General features: G+C 31.0%; 1 protein-coding gene across 1 annotated transcript in view; it reads left to right on the plus strand.

Moving 5' to 3' along the window:
* The window catches only part of dmtn (dematin actin binding protein), a 39,423-nt gene extending 19,850 nt beyond the window's left edge, over positions 1-19,573 (plus strand). The window contains 15 exon segments of the mRNA NM_001201409.1: positions 82-141; positions 473-535; positions 3,660-3,815; positions 4,649-4,693; positions 6,629-6,761; positions 8,009-8,053; positions 8,166-8,309; positions 9,672-9,781; positions 9,953-10,058; positions 11,946-12,010; positions 12,687-12,735; positions 12,873-12,880; positions 16,119-16,184; positions 16,422-16,502; positions 18,403-19,573. Coding sequence (NP_001188338.1) covers positions 133-141; positions 473-535; positions 3,660-3,815; positions 4,649-4,693; positions 6,629-6,761; positions 8,009-8,053; positions 8,166-8,309; positions 9,672-9,781; positions 9,953-10,058; positions 11,946-12,010; positions 12,687-12,735; positions 12,873-12,880; positions 16,119-16,184; positions 16,422-16,502; positions 18,403-18,516 — 1,194 coding nt within the window. The 5' untranslated portion in view covers positions 82-132 and the 3' untranslated portion in view covers positions 18,517-19,573.
* Positions 19,574-19,943: the final 370 nt, after the last annotated feature.

Raw genomic sequence — 19,943 nt, forward strand, 5'->3', positions numbered from 1 at the left:
CCATCTATCTATACATCCCTTTAAAGTACTTTCATAATACATTATCTAATTTGCCTTTGGCTTTTTTATGTTCTTTTGCAGATCTGTGTAACTGAAAAAACGAAGGAGGGAGTTTTATAGTTTACCTCAGTCATGCAGAAGGTAAATCCTATTTTATTTCTTTACATCCCAGTTCATTCTACCATTATGCCCACTGTCCTTATAAATCATTCATCAACTAACACTGAAATTTCTGAAATATTTATAGAGCCTTTTTTTTGTAGATGCTAACCTCTGTTATATTTCTGTCAAAGTAAACCGATTATAGTGCTATCAGATCAGCGCTGGCTTTTTTCAGGGGGCGTGGCTGAGTGACAGACATCATCAGTATGATTGATGATATTAGATATAGATCTTATTTCTTATTAACAACGTGTCATTGGATAGGAGCGGTTCAATTATGACCTCTGACCTTCTTGCTCTACCTCTCCAGGCAGGGACGGCCCCGTCTTCCCGGGGTCCAAGTGCGCCTGGGTCCCCCGCCACCTCTATTGTGGTAAGTACATCCTTTCATTAATTAGGCAGTTGACTAGGATGTGCCATGTCAAGTCAGGTTCATGTACTGAAAAAGTGAAACTACTTTTGTCTTTCATTTAAAGTACATTTTTATATTGGATTAAGTGGGGAGGGGAAATGTTTTAACTTATAATTCAAATTATCTTAAAAGCAAAAAACAAACCCCCTTCACAGCCGTACTGAAAGTACCAGCAAAAAAAATGCAATAACATAATCTAAAATTATTAATATTTATTATATTTAATCCAAAGTAAGCTTTTACTTGGAATATTTTTTTTTCTGCTGGTAGCATTTGCTGAATTTTCATTGTCAATCTTAAGCCAATTGTAATTATTTGTTTTGGTTAAATTTGTAATATGCCCAAAAAACGCAGGGCCTGTAGGTACAGATTGAGTGCTCCACTTGGCCCCACTCTGATCCTGGATTTTTATATTAAGTTGAACAAAAGTAATTTAATTAAGTCATCGTCTATAACTACAATATTTTGCCTTTAAGTCAATGTAATTATTTCCCCTTGGGCAGAATAAATATTTTAATTGATTTTTAAATTACATTTCAAAGCTATAATTTGAGTGAAATTTATACAGTTAGCTGTAACAACATTACTGTAAGTAATGTTGTTACTGTAAAGTAGTTTACACATTTACTGGCAACATTACTGTAAAGTTTTAGGTTGGCCCAAAGCAAAATTATACTTTGTTTTAAGAATAAAAAAGATAAATATTCCATTCCATTATAAAAATCTACAATATTTGGGGAATGTGAATATGATATAGATTAAATAATTGTTTTAAGTAGATCTTTTGAGAAAAACTAAAAAATATATATATTACAGTATACTTCATAAGTTGGTTCAAAGTATATATTTTTTTCAGTGTAGTTAGGGTTTGGTAACAAACTCATTATCAATATGGCACCAGTATCTCTATGCACTTTGATAGGTTACAATACAAATTTTTGATGTTATTTAAATGCAAAAAGAAATTGGAGACACTTGAAGTAGATGATTGTTTTTATTAAAAAAACTAGTAAGCTGTAAATGATATAAATTTAATTTGAATTTATTTTTTAAACCTGAATGTATTTTAAAATGTATAAACTGAATGTGCACAACTGATGTATGAGCTGCTCGCACGTGCTTTGAATCGTTTTCGCATTTAGTTTGTTTGTCTATAGGTTGTCAGCACTGAAATTGGCTGTTGCTTGTTTCAAACATGGAAAATAAAAGGGACAACAACAGCACAACTAAAGACAATTACCCCTAAATGTGGTGTATTGACAAGGGCGTGAAGGGTATTGATTTTAGGTACAGTACTTTTAAGCAGGTCGCACACCGTAACACGGCACGCACATGTTAGGTGAACGCATCGCACACCAGACACGCACATTCACATATTTAAAATTAAACCAATCAGATGGGGCTCTGTGGCTGGGCTGCGCACCCTGATAGAAACCTTTTTCCAATTTTAAAATGAATGGCGTGCGACCCCCTGAAGTCAGTACATAGAAATTTTTATTAATCTTGACTTTTGTGAAAAGCGCAGACATGAAATGTTATAGCATGAGAGATTGTGACTTAGGCTTGTCACTATCTATACTTATCACTAGGCCCAAATGGAATCTGCAGACATTTTTTGCTATTTCTGCTGAGAATTTTGTTAAAAATCTGCGGATGTATACGGAAGTATTTTGGGAGTATTATAGCTAAAACCTTAATATATAAAATAAAAAGTAATACCTTTTTAACTTGTATTTAGTGTTTATAATGCAAATCTAATTAGATCCACTTTATTTGGTGAACAAAACAAGTCTCTCATATGATATATAACTACTTAAAGACAGAAAATATTACTGTACAAAGTGTATTGTAAATAAATCATAAAAATATTTTCATATTAGTCAATAATATTACTGAAATTCATTAAAAAAATTAGTAAATAAAAATTTACACAAGTAAATAAACAGAATCAATGATGCGCTAAAAAATCTGCGTGCACAGATTCTGTGTGGGCCTACTTATCACTAGTAACATTTATGCTGACATTTATTTTGTACTCAGTTTTAATGATAGGTCAGGTCATGCAGTAAGTTAGGAGAGGTGTATTTTGTCAAAGACTGCAAAGATGGTCATATTTCTCCGAAAGAATATCTGAAATTTGACATTAGTCTGTAGTTATTTATACTGTAGTTGTTATTTGGAGTTAAATTATTGTTGTTGAGTTAAGTGACTTGGGTTGTTATGAAAATTGTTGGATTTTGCATTTACCTGCATTTTTATATTTACGTATTCTTTAAGTATAGGTTCAGGCATTGTTTAAGGACTTTAAAGTCTTTAGAAATGTATAATAAAATGCCGTAATATAAAAGCTGAACAGACCACTTATCAGAATGCATGTGATTAGTGGGATTGCAAATATTAATATCTATGATAATAGTGTTTTAAGGTTCAGTGGCCTCACATATATTTAAGTTTTATATTGCAGAATATGCAATGTTATGTTGGAATTATGATTGAAATTTCTCTGCATAAATACTGTTTATATATATTTTTTTAAATAGATAAAATATTTATTTGTATTTGTATGTGTTGATTATATTTTATACAGATACATTCATTTACTAAATCGCCCCAGTTATTATAAAATAATGAATGATATCAGTCCTGGTGTTAATTGTTGTTTGTTGTTGATCTTTTCCCATCTCCATTTCTTTTCTGCCTGTGAAACAGTGGTCTGGTTCAGTGTTGCCCTCTTGTGGACATTATAAGCAGCACAAAAACAACTCAAGGCACAAACTGCATATACATTGTACTGCCATCAAAATTGTGCTGCATTGTGCTGTATGCGTACAGCATGGGTACACTGTGCCGATGGCAAATTTCTCAAGTGTACAGTTTAAAAAAAGTTTACTAAAGTTCAAAACTAGTCTGGACGCTGAAAAGCTTTCAGTTTCACAGATAACACATTCCACTCTGTTATCTGCCATTAAGCACATGCTTGGTATCCCAGTTCCCAGGAACCCCGTGAGGCATTTCAGAGGACAAGCATTTCTTTCACGCCAAACTGAACTATTTGCCTCTTTTTTTTTTTTCAAACTCCCCAAAGGCACGAATGGACAATCAGGTCATTGGATATAAAGACTTGGCCGCAATTCCCAAAGACAAAGCCATACTAGAGGTGGAACGGCCAGATCTGATGGTGTACGAGCCACATTTCAATATGGCAGCACTGGATCATGTGGGTCTCTCCAGAAGCAGAGAGGTCAGAAAAAAGTCTCTTCAGAGAGAGTTTCTGTTTGATTGTACCATAGGGAAGCATTTGATAAGGTCAATTGTGCATTTTACGACTTCCACTTAAAGTGAAATCAATATATAGTGCACTCCACTAATATTGGCACCCTTGGTTAATATAAGCAAAGGGGATATAAATAAATAAATATATATATAGTTTAACCTTTTAATCTTTTACTCAAAATATCAAAATAAACTGAAAGCAAACAATCATCATAAACAAATGAATTGCAATCAGTACAGTTTCATAACAAAATAAATATGAATTTATATGAGCAAAATATATATATTGTAAGTATTCCCATTGAATTTAACATTTTTTCTGAGTGATAAAAGCTGGAAATTGTTCACTCATGAAGTATACATGAGATTTAACCGAAAGCCAAACCCATACATGGGTCACAATGGGTAAAATCAAAGAACATTGCTATTATATATGATAAAATGTTTTTGAGCTTCACATAATAGGAGAGCACAGAAAAACACCCGTTTCCATCATCATGGCAATAATTAATAAACTCCAATCAACTGTAATAGTTATGAATCAGGCTGAAGGAGGACATGTGCTTATCTTGTTTATCAGCCATTTTTCATATCTTCATATTTACCAAGGGTGCCAATATTAGTGGAGTGCACTGTATCTATTTCAGCAAGCAGTCAGCTGGATATAACAGTGAGATGTTATTAGTCAGGCTTTGTTAAGCGTGTTCAACCATCTGTGTGTGTGTAAAAGTGAAGGCGACATGTGTCTATGTGTGTGTGTGTGTGTGTGTGTTCTCTGTTTTCTCTCCTTGTCTCCTGCAGAGATCAATGTCTCCTCATTCAATCTCGCCTCCTCCTTCCCCTGAGGTGAGAAAGCCAGTCTCTGTCCATCAGTAGTCACTGATCACCAGCTTTAACTAACACAATCAACACTCAATTAATGAGCGCTGCGGACTCTTTTAATGACTCTCAGTCTCAGTGTTGCATTTCAGCTGTTCGTCAGTGTGATTTTGGCATATTTGTTTGTTTGTTTGCTTATGGACTTATATATTATTATGTTAATAATCAAGAATTTAGTTTGTTTAATTCACATTATTTTTGCATATATTAATTCATTCTGTTTAGTCCCTGATTTATCAGGGCTGAACACAGCGGAATGAACTGCCAATTACTCTAGCATATGTTTTATGCAGCAGATGCCGCATATAAAAATTATTCAACAAATCACTAATTGGCAAATAATAAGTAGTAATAATTAGTATTAAGTCTTAATATTGTGTATTTATAAGTTATCTGGTAAAACATGAAACTAATTAGTTGAATATCAATTTATAACATTGTGTTGTACATTTTTAATAATCAAAATATTTGTTGTAATATTAAATATGGATTCATAATATTAATCTGGAATTTTAACATAATTAATTTTAACATGGTTTATTTTATAGAAATTTGAATATTCATATTCTGACATTTTTATATTAACATTATTTATCATAACAATTAAAATTATCCTCTAATTAATATTTTACATTTCTGTTAATTATATATATATATATATATATATATATATATATATATATATATATATATATATATATATATATATATATATATATAAAATATACAGTTGAAGTCAGAATTATTAGCCCTCCTGTTTATTTTTTTAATTAAAAACTGCTTTTATTCTAGCCAAAATAAAATTTTCTTCTTTCTCTAGATGAAAAAATATTATCGAATATACTGTGAAAATTTCTTTGGTCGGTTAAGTATCATTTGAGAAATATTTTTAAAAAAAGAAAAAAATTCAAAGGGGGGCTAATAATTCTGACTTTAACTGTACATACTATATTGTTTCCCAGTAATGGATTGCATCTGGAAGGGCATTTGCTGTGTAAAACATATGATACCCCTGATTAATAAAGGGACTAAGCCGAAAGAAAAATGAATGAATACACTATACTGTAATATTCTAATGTTGTTGTAATATTAGTTTTGTAATTATTAAATCTTGTTAATGTTTACATTAACATATTAACATAAGAGTTTATTTGCAAAACATAACTCAGTGTTTAGTCATTTTCAGATTTCATCGTGTTTGTTATGCATAGTATAATATAGTTGCTAAAAAACAGGATTTATGGAAATTAATAAAACCTGAACTATTTAGTTGTTTTACATTTAATAGTTTTACATTACTATTGAGTTCAGTTGGGGTGATGCGGGGAATAAATTAGTTCAGTTGCAAAAAATAACGCAATTTCTAAAAAAAATTTAAGAAAGTTTGTTGGTTTTGCAAATAAATGAATATTTCATTGTTTCGTGACTATAATTTACATTGATTTTTATTTTATTGTGATGCCGCCATATCAACATTATTCAATAAATCATTATTTAGCGTATCTTAAAAAGAACGTCCACTAATATACTAAATATAACATCCACATTGCATTTCATTGTAGTTTTTAGTGTTTTATTGTGAATAATATGACACAATTTTTATATAATTTTCTTACTGCTTGTCAGCCATAACATGACAACAATTACCTGCACACCACTATTAGCCTGTATGTTAATATTGTGCATTTTAAAAGTAAAACTGAACAGTGTGTCTTTCTGCTGCTCACTGCCTTCAGCATATTTTACAGTCCGCCATGAGTTTACAGTGTCATATTATTGATGGCAGCAGTGAAATATGATGGTCTGGATATTTTGCTCACATGCCAAGTGATTAAATTGTGCAGTGTTTGATTATTAGTGCTTCAGAGTAACAGAAGTTATATGACTGTCTTGTTTGGTCAGATATCTGCATCTAAAGAGCTGAAGGACTGGTCAGAGCAGGGCTCTCCAGGAGGCTCCAATATGGGATCCACAACGCAGCTACGTAAAATCAGCCCTGCATCCAAAGGCCCCATGCAGCACTTCCACAGGCCAGGTACTAATGTTTATAACACACACACTGTAAAAAATGTAATGATAAAATGTCAAGACAACTAAATATTTTTATGTTAATAAAATATTTATATAATATCCTTGATTTAATACATGAATCAGGTTTCAGCTAAAAAAAAATTGAAAGTTATTCAAAGTTTAACTTAATATTTTTAGTCAGTTTGATTGATGCAAGTTGAGATGATTAGAAAATGTTAATTGGATTAAACTGAAATTTTGAAGGTAGAAAGAATTATTTTACAGTGCACTATTTATTGTTGTTAGCATAAGCTTTATTATTAGCATTCATAAAAAATATATTAAAAAAAGAATACCACAAATTTAAAAATCGAGAACTCTGCAAAGGAGACAGGGTCATATTGAACATCTATGAACTTGATTTCTACTAAAAAAAACTTAGTACTCTTCACATTGATTAATTACCCAAGGTTCCATTCTGTTTCTTTAATTAAATACAGATTTTGAAAGTTGTGGTATTCTTTTTGAATCACCCTTTACATATTGAACAGCATGTGGTTGTCAATCAATTCAATTAGTTATTATTATTACTATCATTATATTAATATTATAATATGAATTGACATATATAAATTTATTACAATTATTAAAGTTTTCATTCAATATCTGATATAATTCTGTTTATTTTATTGACATTATTATTGTGCAACCATGTAAACATTATTCAATGAATCCTTATTTAGCAAATTTGAAATGAAATACCCATTTAATACTCATATTGATGTAATATGAAAATTATTATGTAATTATTATAGAAATTAATGTAATTTGTAACATTTAAATTTTATATATTTTAAAATTGTTTTATTAGTAATTGGCAAAGATTAATCACATGCAAAATAAGTGTTTTGACTGTGTGTGTGTGTGTATATGTGTGTGTGTGTGTGCGTGCGTGCGTGTGTGCGTGTACACAAACATGCACATTGAGAAATTACTTTTAGGTAAAAAATAAATATGTATATAGTAGAGATTATATATAAATTTAAATATCTGTAACAAAATAGTTTTAAAAAGTTTAGTTTTTTTATGTATGGTTGTTTCAAATATACATAATAAATATTAATAACACACAGGTTTTGTTTTGGATGTGATGAGTGTTTGCCCAGCATGACATTTCATTTAATATACATTTCTGCTGTGCAGTCATTTAAACATTGATTTGTGAATCATTATTTATCACGTGCTCTTATCGTACATTCAATCATCTTTCAGACAGTGGCATCAACCTCTATAAGAAGCCGCCGATTTACAAAAACGGTATTTGTTCTTTTATTACCCTTGTCAATTTTTATTTTCTGTTATTTGTACTTGACTGTGATGTATAGTGTAATGAAAGGTTGACTGGTCTGATGTTGATCTGGTTCCTCAGAGAGACAAACTGGAGCGCCTCACAGTAAACAGGACTTGATCATCGTGTCCTCTAAGTTTCCAGCAGCTCAGCCACCAGACCCCAGCCTGCCGTCAAAGATCGAAACGGAGTACTGGCCTTGTCCTCCGTCACTCGCTACTATGGGTAAATGATCCACTGCTGCCATGTGTCTGTTGGACAGGGTTGCCGGTCAAATGTAGCCCAAAAATGGCCCAATGTTCTACTGGAAAACCACAGACTTGGCGTTCTGCTGTTGTGTGGGGCTGTAGCTCCACCCATGGTCAATTTAATTGGTCTACTCTAAATGAAGCTGTATTGTAAAGGGAATGTGGAATAAACTTTTGGCTAACTGGAGTTTAAGATAAGAGCATAGTGGCAGGAATTGTAGAAATAAACTTGTGTGTTAAAATGTAGTGGGGTAAACATTAGTTTAAGTAATAATAACTAATTCATTCATTTTCTTTTCGGCTTAGTCCCTTTATTAATCTGGGGTAGCCACAGCGGAATGAACCACCAACTTATCCAGCACATGTTTCACGCAGCGGATGCCCTTTCAGCTGCAACCCATGTGAAACATCCATGAACACTCACTCACACATATACACTACGATCATATTTTAGCACAATTTACCTATAGTGCATGTCTTTGGACTTGTGGGGGAAACCAGAGCACCCGGAGGAAACCCACGCCAACACAGGGAGAACATGCAAACTCCACACAGAAAAGCCAACTAACCTAGCCGGAGCTCGAACCAGCGACCTTCTTGCTGCAAGGCGATTGTGCAACCTGGGCTGTCATAATAACCAGTAGTAATAAATAATTATAATATTTTATTCAATATTAAATAGAAAAAATTATAAACATATTGAAATGTTAAATTAATTTATTGCTATTAAATAATACTAATGATAATAATTATCATTGTTATTATTAAATTATAAATATCTTAATTATAATTAATGCAATATATTTCACTGCAGTATTATAATATCATGAATATCAATATTAATAAAAGTATGACTAAATAAAATCCATAAAATATTAAATAATTAAATAGTAATTAAATAAAACAAATTTTATATAAATAATTAAATAATAAAAAGTACAATTTAGTTTATATTGTACAAATTGACTATATTTTTGTAAGTATAATTTTGAACTATCAATTAAATACAAATATGAATTCATACCAATCTCGAATGCTTCTGTTAATAATTATTATTATTCAGATCATTAACTACAATCATAAGTTTACAATGTAAATAATGTTAATTATAATAAATGGCATTATTATTATTATGTCAGCCGTTAATCATATTATATTGTAATATTGCGATACAGTTGTGATATAAAAGGTATGCAACTTAGTAAACATTATTATTAGTATTATATTAAGTATAATAACAACATCTTTTATAATAATTAATAGCAGTATTATATTGGAATATTTCAGCACTTTATCAGACTGTAATGAATCATCATTGATGTTTTTTTTCCTCCGTCAGAGATTGAGTGGAGGAGGAAGGCAGCAGAACAAGGAAAACCAATGGAGGACGATGACTTTGAGGATCTGACAGAAGACGCAAAGAGACTCCAGGAGCAGGAGCTTCAGAAGGTGAGCACTCGCTGAATATGAGCGCTCACTGTCTGCAACAATACATCAGACGCCGGACTTGATGATCAAGTGTTTTGTTTTCAGCTGTTAAAGTGAAGTTTGCAGTACTGGAAGGATGTGAGGAGCTTAATGGAGCTCTAATCATGACAGCAATGTTTATTTGTTTTTTAGATACAGTCCAACTTAGGCAAACTGATCCTGAAGGAGGAAATAGAGAAATCAGGACTCATCCGCAGAAAAACACGCTCTCTGCCAGATGGGACAAACATACATTTGGGTATGTAATGCTTGTTTTACTGAACACTCTTCAGCTCAAAGGAACAGTTGAACTAAAAATCAATATTTGCTCACCTAATCACCCTAGCAGAACACAAAAGAAGATATTTTGAAGAAAGCTGACAATAGCTTTTGACTGCCATAGTAGGGGAAAACTAGGGAAGCCATTGGCCATCGTTTTAATATTTATAGTTAACGTTTAAATAAGTACAAAATTATAATAGTTTATTGTGATATTCTAATATTATTGTGATTAAAATAATACTGATCTCTAAATGGTATGAATAAATGTTGTTGTTATTATTATTATTATTATATAAACATTAATTATAATAATTAAAATAGCTGTAATTTATTCTTCTTATAATTTCTTATATTTATTATATTATTTAATTATTTATCCTGTTATACTATTATTTATACTATCATTTTATAATGTTATGATTAAAATATTTAAAATTGTAAAAAATCTGCCTAAAAAATCTTTGAAAAATCTCCCTGGAAAAAAAAAAAAAAAAAAAAAACTGAAACAAAACAGTAGTTAAGTATCTACATACATGTATTTTTAAGATAAAATGAATTATTTTAATATTATTGTTAATAATAATAATTGTGAAATATTTGTTAATACAAATAAAATAATGATTAAAATAAATAAAAATAATGATTTACAATATTAACAATAATAGTATTTAATAATTGGTATTGATTTATACATACATAACACAAAAATATGAATATATATTAATATTCTAATGTATATTAATATTCTTATATTCATGTAATATTAAACATATCAATGCCATATCAGTCAATATAAATTATTAAATAACAATATGATCAATAATAATCGTTATTTTGAAGTCAATGGCTATTGTCAACTCTCTAGTTTTCCACATTCTGTAAAATATCTTCTTTTGCTTTCAACAAAATTAGTTTTTTTAGAATATAGAATTAGAGTTAGAATGTTTGTTTCTTTATTTGAAAAAAAATAAACAGGTTTGAAACCAGTAATTATGTAAATTAAATGGAAATTCTTCATTTTCTTTTCGGCTTTGTCCAGGGATTACCAACCCTGCTCCTGGAGATCTACCTTGCTGCTGAGTTCAGTTCCAACCCTGATCAAACACACCTGAACCAATTAATCAGGACCTGAACAGCTCTGGATAATTACAGGCAGGTGTGTTTGATTTGGGTTGCAACTGAAATCTGCAGGACGGTAGATCTCCAGGAGCAGGGTTGGTCACCTCTGGCTTAGTCCCTTTATTATTCTGAGGTCGCCACAGCGGAATGAATCGCCAATTTATCCAGCAAATGTTTTTACACAGCGGATGCCCTTCAAGCTGCAACCTGTCACTGGGAAACAACCATACACACTCATTCACACACATACACTACGGACAATTATAGCATACCCAATTCACCTGTACCGCATGTCTTTGGACTTGTGGGGGAAACCGGAGCACCCTGGGTGTTTATTGAATGTTCAATTTTGGGTGAGCTGTCACTTTAGGCATCTGATGTGTATTTCCTCCAAGTAGTGCTCACTCCAAAGCCATTTGGGCAGAGCTGAGCTCCAGCAAGGAGGAGCTTGAGCTCTAGCTCCTCCTTCCTTGCACTTCTTCTACGAGTGATGTCACTGGGAGTTGAGTTGGGGTTAGGGGTGGGGTGGGGTGGGTGTACGCATTAAAACTGTTTATAGGAGGAGGAGCGAGAGCTCAAGCTCCCCCTCGCTGGAGCTCAAGTGGCTCTGCAGCGAGCAGTGTCTCATTTCCTCAGCATGCAGGTCACTGAGGACGCCAAGTGTTGGAATGATGAACTGCATAGAAGATTTATAGAGAATGTCTGTTGTGCTCATAATTAAAGGTTTCATTTCTGTTTGCTGCAGGATCATCAGCCAGCACTACTAAATCTGCCTCTTTACCTCCATGCAGTCGAACAGGCCTTACCAGGGTAAGAGACCTTCTTCCTTTAAATTAGGCTTTTAAACATTTTAGTTATATTATGTGTTCCCATGGGTTTGTCTGGGATGTTAATCTGAGGATTTTTGCTATTAAGACCTAAAATGCTAAAATATTCTTGTCATATTTAATATTGACATTTAATATAATGCATATGTTTGTCATTTTACATGATTATGAATTAATAATATTAATTATATTATACTAATTGAATTAATAATGGATTTTTAAATAAAAACTATATATATATATATATATATATATATATATATATATATATATATATATATATATATATATATATATATATATATATGTATTATTATTAATAATAATACATTTTTTAAATATTTTCATTATTTCTGCTGTACTTTTAGGACTGTGTACATTTGAACATAAAAATAGCGTCTGTTTCGATTGGCTCACTTTTAAAATACTTCACAGTCATTAGTATGATTATTGTTATTATACAAAATAATAATAAAACATTTTTTGATTTTGAAATTACATGCATTTAAACACTGCAACAAATTTGTTTCAGTTTTCAAGCAGAGTTGCCAATCAAGCATTTAATGTGTCACAGATGTGTTTCATGTTTAAGATGTTTGTGTAGTTCTTTAGTGTCTGTGGTGATTTTAATTGTGTTGTTGTTGTTATAATGCATGTAGCTGCAGTCTGCAGACTTTTCCTCTACAGACAATGGAAAAGCAAAAACAGGTAAGATGTAAGGATATTAAAATAACAAATTAATTAGGCTTAGGTTATAAATTCATCATTATTAATGACTCAAATTACTGAATATTACCAAAAAAAATTGGAAGTAATTTTCAATTGTTTTCTTCATATTTTTTCAGGTGTACCGGTAAGATGCTTTTGTTAATTTGATTAACCAAGCATGGCCTTTTGGGGTTTGTTTTCTAATATGCCAGCAGCTTTTAGACTCTGACATGAAAACCACATCCTGTTCCTGCTACTAATGCCTCTTTACCCTGACATCGCCATTAGCCGGGGGTGTAAAAAAAAGTACTCTAAAGTGAAAGCACAGATTTTGAATGAAAACTTAAACAAAAAATAGACTTAAGTAAAGGTAAAAACTACAGCTTTAAATTATACTTAAATATTAAAGAGCAAAAATACAAAAGCAGAAATAAAAATGACATAAAATGTTTGATTTGTGATATTGAATCATCCTCTAATGCAAAGTGAAATTAATACATGAAGTAGGGCTGCACGATATTGCAAAATTTTGAGATTTTGATATTTTGTTTTGCTGCAGTACATATATATATATATATATATATATATATATATATATATATATATATATATATATATATATATATATATATATATATATATATATAGCGGATATGAATACAATGTCACCAGACAGCTTGAATAGCTCTCTTTTGGAAAGAATTCGTTCATTTAGACTAATTGGGATTATTCTGGAAGATTACAGAGATTATTTTTGGGAAGAAAGATTTTTTTTATCAAATTATTCAGGTACAGAAATAAAAAATAAATAAATAAATAAATAAAACCTGTAGTCTTCATTGTATAAATAATTAAATACATACATTTCTGTTAGATATATAAGCAGTAAAATTTCACAGGCCTTAAAAATACATGCAAAAGATAAACTCACTCCAATATGGGTAAACACATTGCACTTCCTGCGATGTGACTATTGTGGATGCACACACTGCGATATCGATGCTGAATCTATATATTGTGCAGCCCTATTATAAAGTCATTTGTCTGTCAGACGTAGAAAATGAAAAACAGTTCCTTTCCGTTGGTCAAAATTACTTGCTCTACAAATAGGCCTGTCACAATAATCAATATATCAACCTATCGTGCAATACTTGGAGATGACCTCTATCATTTTTGCAGTTGCAATATATATTTACAAATTGACAAATAATGTTAAAGCCATTTTACAATGACATTTACATTCTACCTGATCATCAAAGATTATAATTGAGCATTTACCTAATAGGACATTTATTAATATATATATATAATAGGACAGTTACCTTTTTAACATCAAATGATAGAATCTAAATAACCTTAACAATGATAAATATGTACAAGTGTATATGACTATTTGCATCACTATGCTGTAATGTAATCATTATATAATCAGTGGGATAAAATGATCTCATTGCATGGCTTATTGCAACAATTTCTGTGACAATGTACTGCACAACCAAGGCTCCTTATTGTGACAGGCCTATCTATAAACATGACTATATATAAAAAGTAGAATAATGTAATAAATAAATAACAGTTTGCAACATCAAGCAGCAGGGAAACACGCTGGCTCAGTGGTTAGCACTGTCACCTTACAGCAAGAAGGGTACTGGTTCGAGTCCCGGTTGGATCAGTTGGCATTTCTTTGTGGAGTTTGCATGTTCTCTCCGTGTTGGCAAGGATTTCCCCCACAAGTCCAAAGACATGCGCTATAGGTAAACTGAATAAACTAAATTGGCCGTAGTGTATGTGTGTGAATGAGTGTGTATGGATGTGGCGACCTCTGATATATAAAGGGACTAAGCAGGAAGAAAATGAATGAATGAATGAATGAATGAATGAATGTCAAGCAGCATGATAAGCTGATTTTTTTTTTCTTAAAAGTGATTGAGACCAAATGTCTCAAGCCAAAAAGGTTACAGGTAACACTTTACAATAAGGTTAATTAGTTAATGCATTTACTAACATGAACTAATCATGAACAACACATGTACAGCATTTATTAATCATAATTGAACATTTACTAATGCATTATTAACATTCAAGTCCATGCTTGTTACCATTAGTTAATGCACCATGAGTTAACATGAACTAACAATGAACTACTGTATTTTCATTAACTGACGTTTACTAACATGAATAAATATTGTAGGAAATGTATTATTCATTGTTTGTTCATGTTAGTAAACGCATTAATTAACATTAACTAATGAACCTTATTGTAAAGTGTGACCAGGTTAGAATGCTGTTTCTGTTCACATCTGTCCCTTTTTTTCATAAGTATGTCACTTTTACTATGCCGTTTATCTACTCCTAGTTAGTTCTTGGAGTGTGATTTATGGAAATTTAACAACAAATTAAAAATAATAATAATAAATTAAAAACAAAGCAATCAAATATATAACAATTTTAGGTATATTAAATATATAAGTATATTATACAATACTAATTATTGTAATACTCAAATATTAATGATAGATCAAATTTCTATTACTGAATTTTTGCACTCACTTGAAAATTCTCTATTACTCTAGTTTTATTAGGTGTGTGTTTGAGTAAAATATGAATACTTGCTTCAGTGTATGAAGGGCTGATAACATTTTTCCCAATTTCAAATAAAAATTGTATCATTTTTTATTTGTTTGTTTGTTTCTAAGAAAAATTACAGAATTGGTCAGAAAAAAATGTGATTGAAAATATGCAAAAATGCGAGTTTAAAATGGGAAGGAAATGTCATCAGTAGTTTCAACGTATAAAACAAAAAATGGTATAATTCAAAGATATAACTACAAATTGTTAATTCAAAGGATTTGAGAATTTTCCATTTATCCCAGCTGTCTAACAAGCTGAAACAATGCTGTGTAGAAAAACGGACATCATTGCTTTTTACATGTCAAGACACACATGTTTCGTTTCCATTTACCATATTTAATTAGCAAATAATGGATGTGCATAAATAAATATGATTTTCAAAACTTTTACTTTTAGGTGCAAATAAAAATAAGTCTAAAAAGTACAGTTTATTCTTCAGAAATGGACTCAAGTAAAAATACAAACTGTAACAGAGTAAAAAAGCAACCAAAATAATATTTTAGTATAGTCTTGAATTAATTTACACCCCTGTGTTAGCCTGCGCCTCTCTCTCATGGCTTCAGACTCATTAGATCTGCTTAAACACAGACACTCACACACATACACACGCTCTCTCACACACACTCTGAATAATGAGTCGCATGAGGCTGATTCATTATTGTGTATGCTGTGAGGCCTGCTCTCTGAATGTACCTGTCTCATGTTGATCTCCTGTGTCCCGCTTTTTCGGGGCTCGGGGGGCATCTTCATAGAATGGCGATTCACAGAGTGGCCGAATGGACAGAGGAAACTCTCTTCCTAGTATTCTGGAACAGAAGGTGAGGCAGATCTCAAGAGACGCTTCATAACCCCTGCCATACATTCACTCACATGCTTTCAAGCCTGGCATAGGTCAATGCTGAATTCTTTATGCAAGTATAATTCAAGATGATGCTGAATGAACATCCAAACCGCTGGATGTGTGACGGCTTGATTTCGGTGTCTAGTTAATTAAAATGCATGCATACTGAATGTAGTGTTCATAAAGTTGAATGAAATCTTGTGTCTTTCTTCAGATCTATCCTTATGAGATGCTGATTGTGACCCACAGAGGGCGCACTAAACTTCCTCCTGGTGTTGACAGGACCAGACTAGAGGTAAATCGTAGTTAAAATTAAGTTGTCTTTTTTGACAAAAAGAAGCAGCAACACAAATAATTTTAATGATAAATCAGTATAAAGCATTGTTATTATTACTATTATTATTGTTAGGATATTATTATTATTAATAATAATATTTTGTTGTGATTGTTGTTGTTAAAAAACCTAAATAAAGAAAACACCTAAAATTAATAGCATTACCATTCTTGTTGACATCTTATTGCTAATATACTATGCATGCTGTTTCTGTTAAAAAGCAATGTTTTAAAATAATTTTTTTATATATTTTGTAATTGTTGTTATTTTTCATGTTATTTCTCAAACACTCCTACAAATAAAAAATAACTAAATATATATTTTTATAATCAAATAAATAAAATATGTAAAGAATGTATAAATAAATTTATATAAAAAAAACAAATAAGATAAATGATTATTTATAAAGTCATTGATTTCATGTTGTTTAAATAATAGTTATTATTATAGTTGGCATTATTGTTAGCAATATACATATTATTTTTCATATTATTGCATTTAACATGATATTTTAAATTATTGCAATATTTTTAAATGATTAATAATAAGAATATTTGTATTGTTATTATTATTATTATTATTATTATTATTATTATTGCTGTTGTTTCTCGAACACCCAAACAAATAAAATAACTAAATATATCATTTTTAACAAATCAAAATAATAAAATATGTGAATAATATATAAGTAAATATATTACATAAAAACAAATGAATATGATTTTAATAAATAATACATTTTTAAATCATTCATGTTGTTTTAATATTAATTTTATTATTATAGTTAGTATTAATTTCAGCAACATATATTATTTTTTATATATGGCAAGATTTTTAAATGGTAATTTATAATTTATAAAAATGGTAATTGTTGTTGCTGTAGTTTCTCAAACTTCTACAAATAAAGTATAACTAAATTAATTTAAAAGATGTAAATAAATAAATAAAAATATATTATTTAAATAAAGAGTGTCATGGTGGCGCAGTGGGTAGCACGATCGCCTCACAGCAAGAAGGTTGCTGGCTCAAGCCTCGGTTGGGTCAGTTGGCATTTCTGTGCGGAGTTTGCATATTCTCTCTGTTTTTGCGTGGGTTTCCTCCGGGTGCTCCGGTTTTCCCCCACAAGTCGAAAGACATGCGCTATAGATAAATTGGGTAAACTAAATTGTCTGTAAAGCATGTGTGTGAATGAGAGTATATGGCTGTTTCCCAGTGATGGGTTGCAGCTGGAAGGGCATCTGCTGCGTAAAACATGTGCTTAATAAGTTGGCGGTTCATTCCGCTGTGGCGACCCCAGATTAAATTTCTTTTCCCAGAAAAGAAAATGAATGAGTGAATAAATTAAATATAATATTTTCAAAATATTTTTTTATATTTTCAGTTATTATTTTCATTTTCATTAATTATAAATATTGTTATTATTATTATTGTTGTTGTTATTATTAATAAAAATAATAATAACAATGCCAAGATTGTGGTTTGATTGCAAAAACTGATAAATTTTTTACGTTCAATGCAACATAAACCACTTTGGATAACTGTAAATGTAACATTATTTTATTTGAATAAAATAATAAAATAAAATAATAATAATTAATAAAATAAAAACCTATTTTTTTATAAATTGTAATAACGCAATAAATATTTTAAATAAAAAAAATAACAATTTTACATATGACATATTAGAGGTTTTAGATTTCTAAACTAACTAAACTAAATATTGACTACATTATGAATAGATCTACATTTACATTAGATTAAAACTAACATACACAACTGTATATAACAATCTTTAACATTTGAAATTTAGTCTAGTGTATAGGGTTTTCTCTGACCGACTGTTTTGCTTTCGTCTTAACAGAGGCATCTTTCTCCAGAAGAATTTCACAGCTTATTCGGGATGCCCATCACAGAGTTTGACCGTCTCTCACTATGGAAGAGGAACGACATGAAGAAGAAAGTTTCCCTTTTCTAACACTTGGACACATCTGCTTTTTGGACACTGAACCACTTTTCCCCTCCAGAGATGCCAGTAAAAGCCACTTTAGTTTAATACGGATGCTATGCAGACAGTTGAAGATAAGCGAAAGAATGACCAGATGTTCTTTCAATCACAATTACAGCGGTCTCTGGTGTACATGATAATAAAGATGAAGATTCACCCAATCCCACACAAAAATCTGAAACAAACAAAATCGGATTATTATTGATGGAATATCATCTCTTGCAGCCCTTTCTTTACGCCTTATGTCTATTTCAAACTCTTAAAGTGCCCAGAGAAGTTTATAATTATAATAATAATAAAAATAACAATAATAGGCCTATATATTTACACAAAGTTTTAATCGTGAATCATCATTTGTTTTTGCTCACTGATATTACACTATTTATTGTATCACAACATATCCAGCACTGTACATATATCACATTATTTTTAATTTATTCTCGGTGTTGACATGTGAAAAAGAAATCACAAAATGAACACTTTACAAAAAAATCAATCGTTCATTAATCTGCATGAACTCTGAGTCTTCTTCTTAATTTATTGAGTTTTACCGATAAAAAGGCATTGCGATATACGACGACATCTATTTGTGCTAATAGCGACAGTGTTATAATATTGTGGACTAATATGAAATATCTAAGCTCAGGCTTGCTGGTGAGCTCTGGCTTTTGGTTCTTGTACACTGTTGGTGCTTCATACGTTAGGTTGTAATTACTGAACAACGCTAGAAGATCTCTGCTCCACGTGAAGCCACTAGCCATGCTTTTAACATGGATTTCCAATGTCTGTTTTTGCTGCATACTTACGTTTTTTACTGTCTTTTGTAGTTGGTCTCCATTGCGGTGTGTTTTACTGCGGCATAGGTGTTCTGGAATCACTCTTCACGTGCTTTTATCAATGGAGACCTTCCAACGATTATGTGTCCGTTCATAGTTCTGTGTCTCATCTCCGTTTTTCTGTAACAACATTGTGTATTGTTGAAAAAACAAACAAAACTAAAACAATAAAAATACAAATATTCATGTTAGATTTTGTGTCGAGCACGTTTATTATACAGTGACACATTGTTGATATGTTCATAACAGAAATTTGATTTATGAATCACTTATTCACCCTCTAATTGTTCTAAACCTGAATGTCTTTCTTCTACTGAACACAGACACACACACACACAAAAAAAGATATTTTGAAGAATGTATAGATGAATGAATGGCCACCAGTTTCCAAAATCTCTTCTGCTGTGTTAATTGGAAAAAAAGAAAAGTAACTCCTAATGGTTTTGAAGCATTTGAGAATGAATAAATTGGCATTTTTAGGTGAACTGTCACTTTAAATACCATTCAAAGTTTAGGTTTGTTATGGTGTTCACACGAGTCGAAGATGAAGCATTACGCACA

The sequence above is a fragment of the Danio rerio genome, chromosome 10 (genome assembly GCF_049306965.1).
Source record: "Danio rerio strain Tuebingen ecotype United States chromosome 10, GRCz12tu, whole genome shotgun sequence".
In the NCBI taxonomy this organism is placed as follows: Eukaryota; Metazoa; Chordata; class Actinopteri; order Cypriniformes; family Danionidae; genus Danio; species Danio rerio.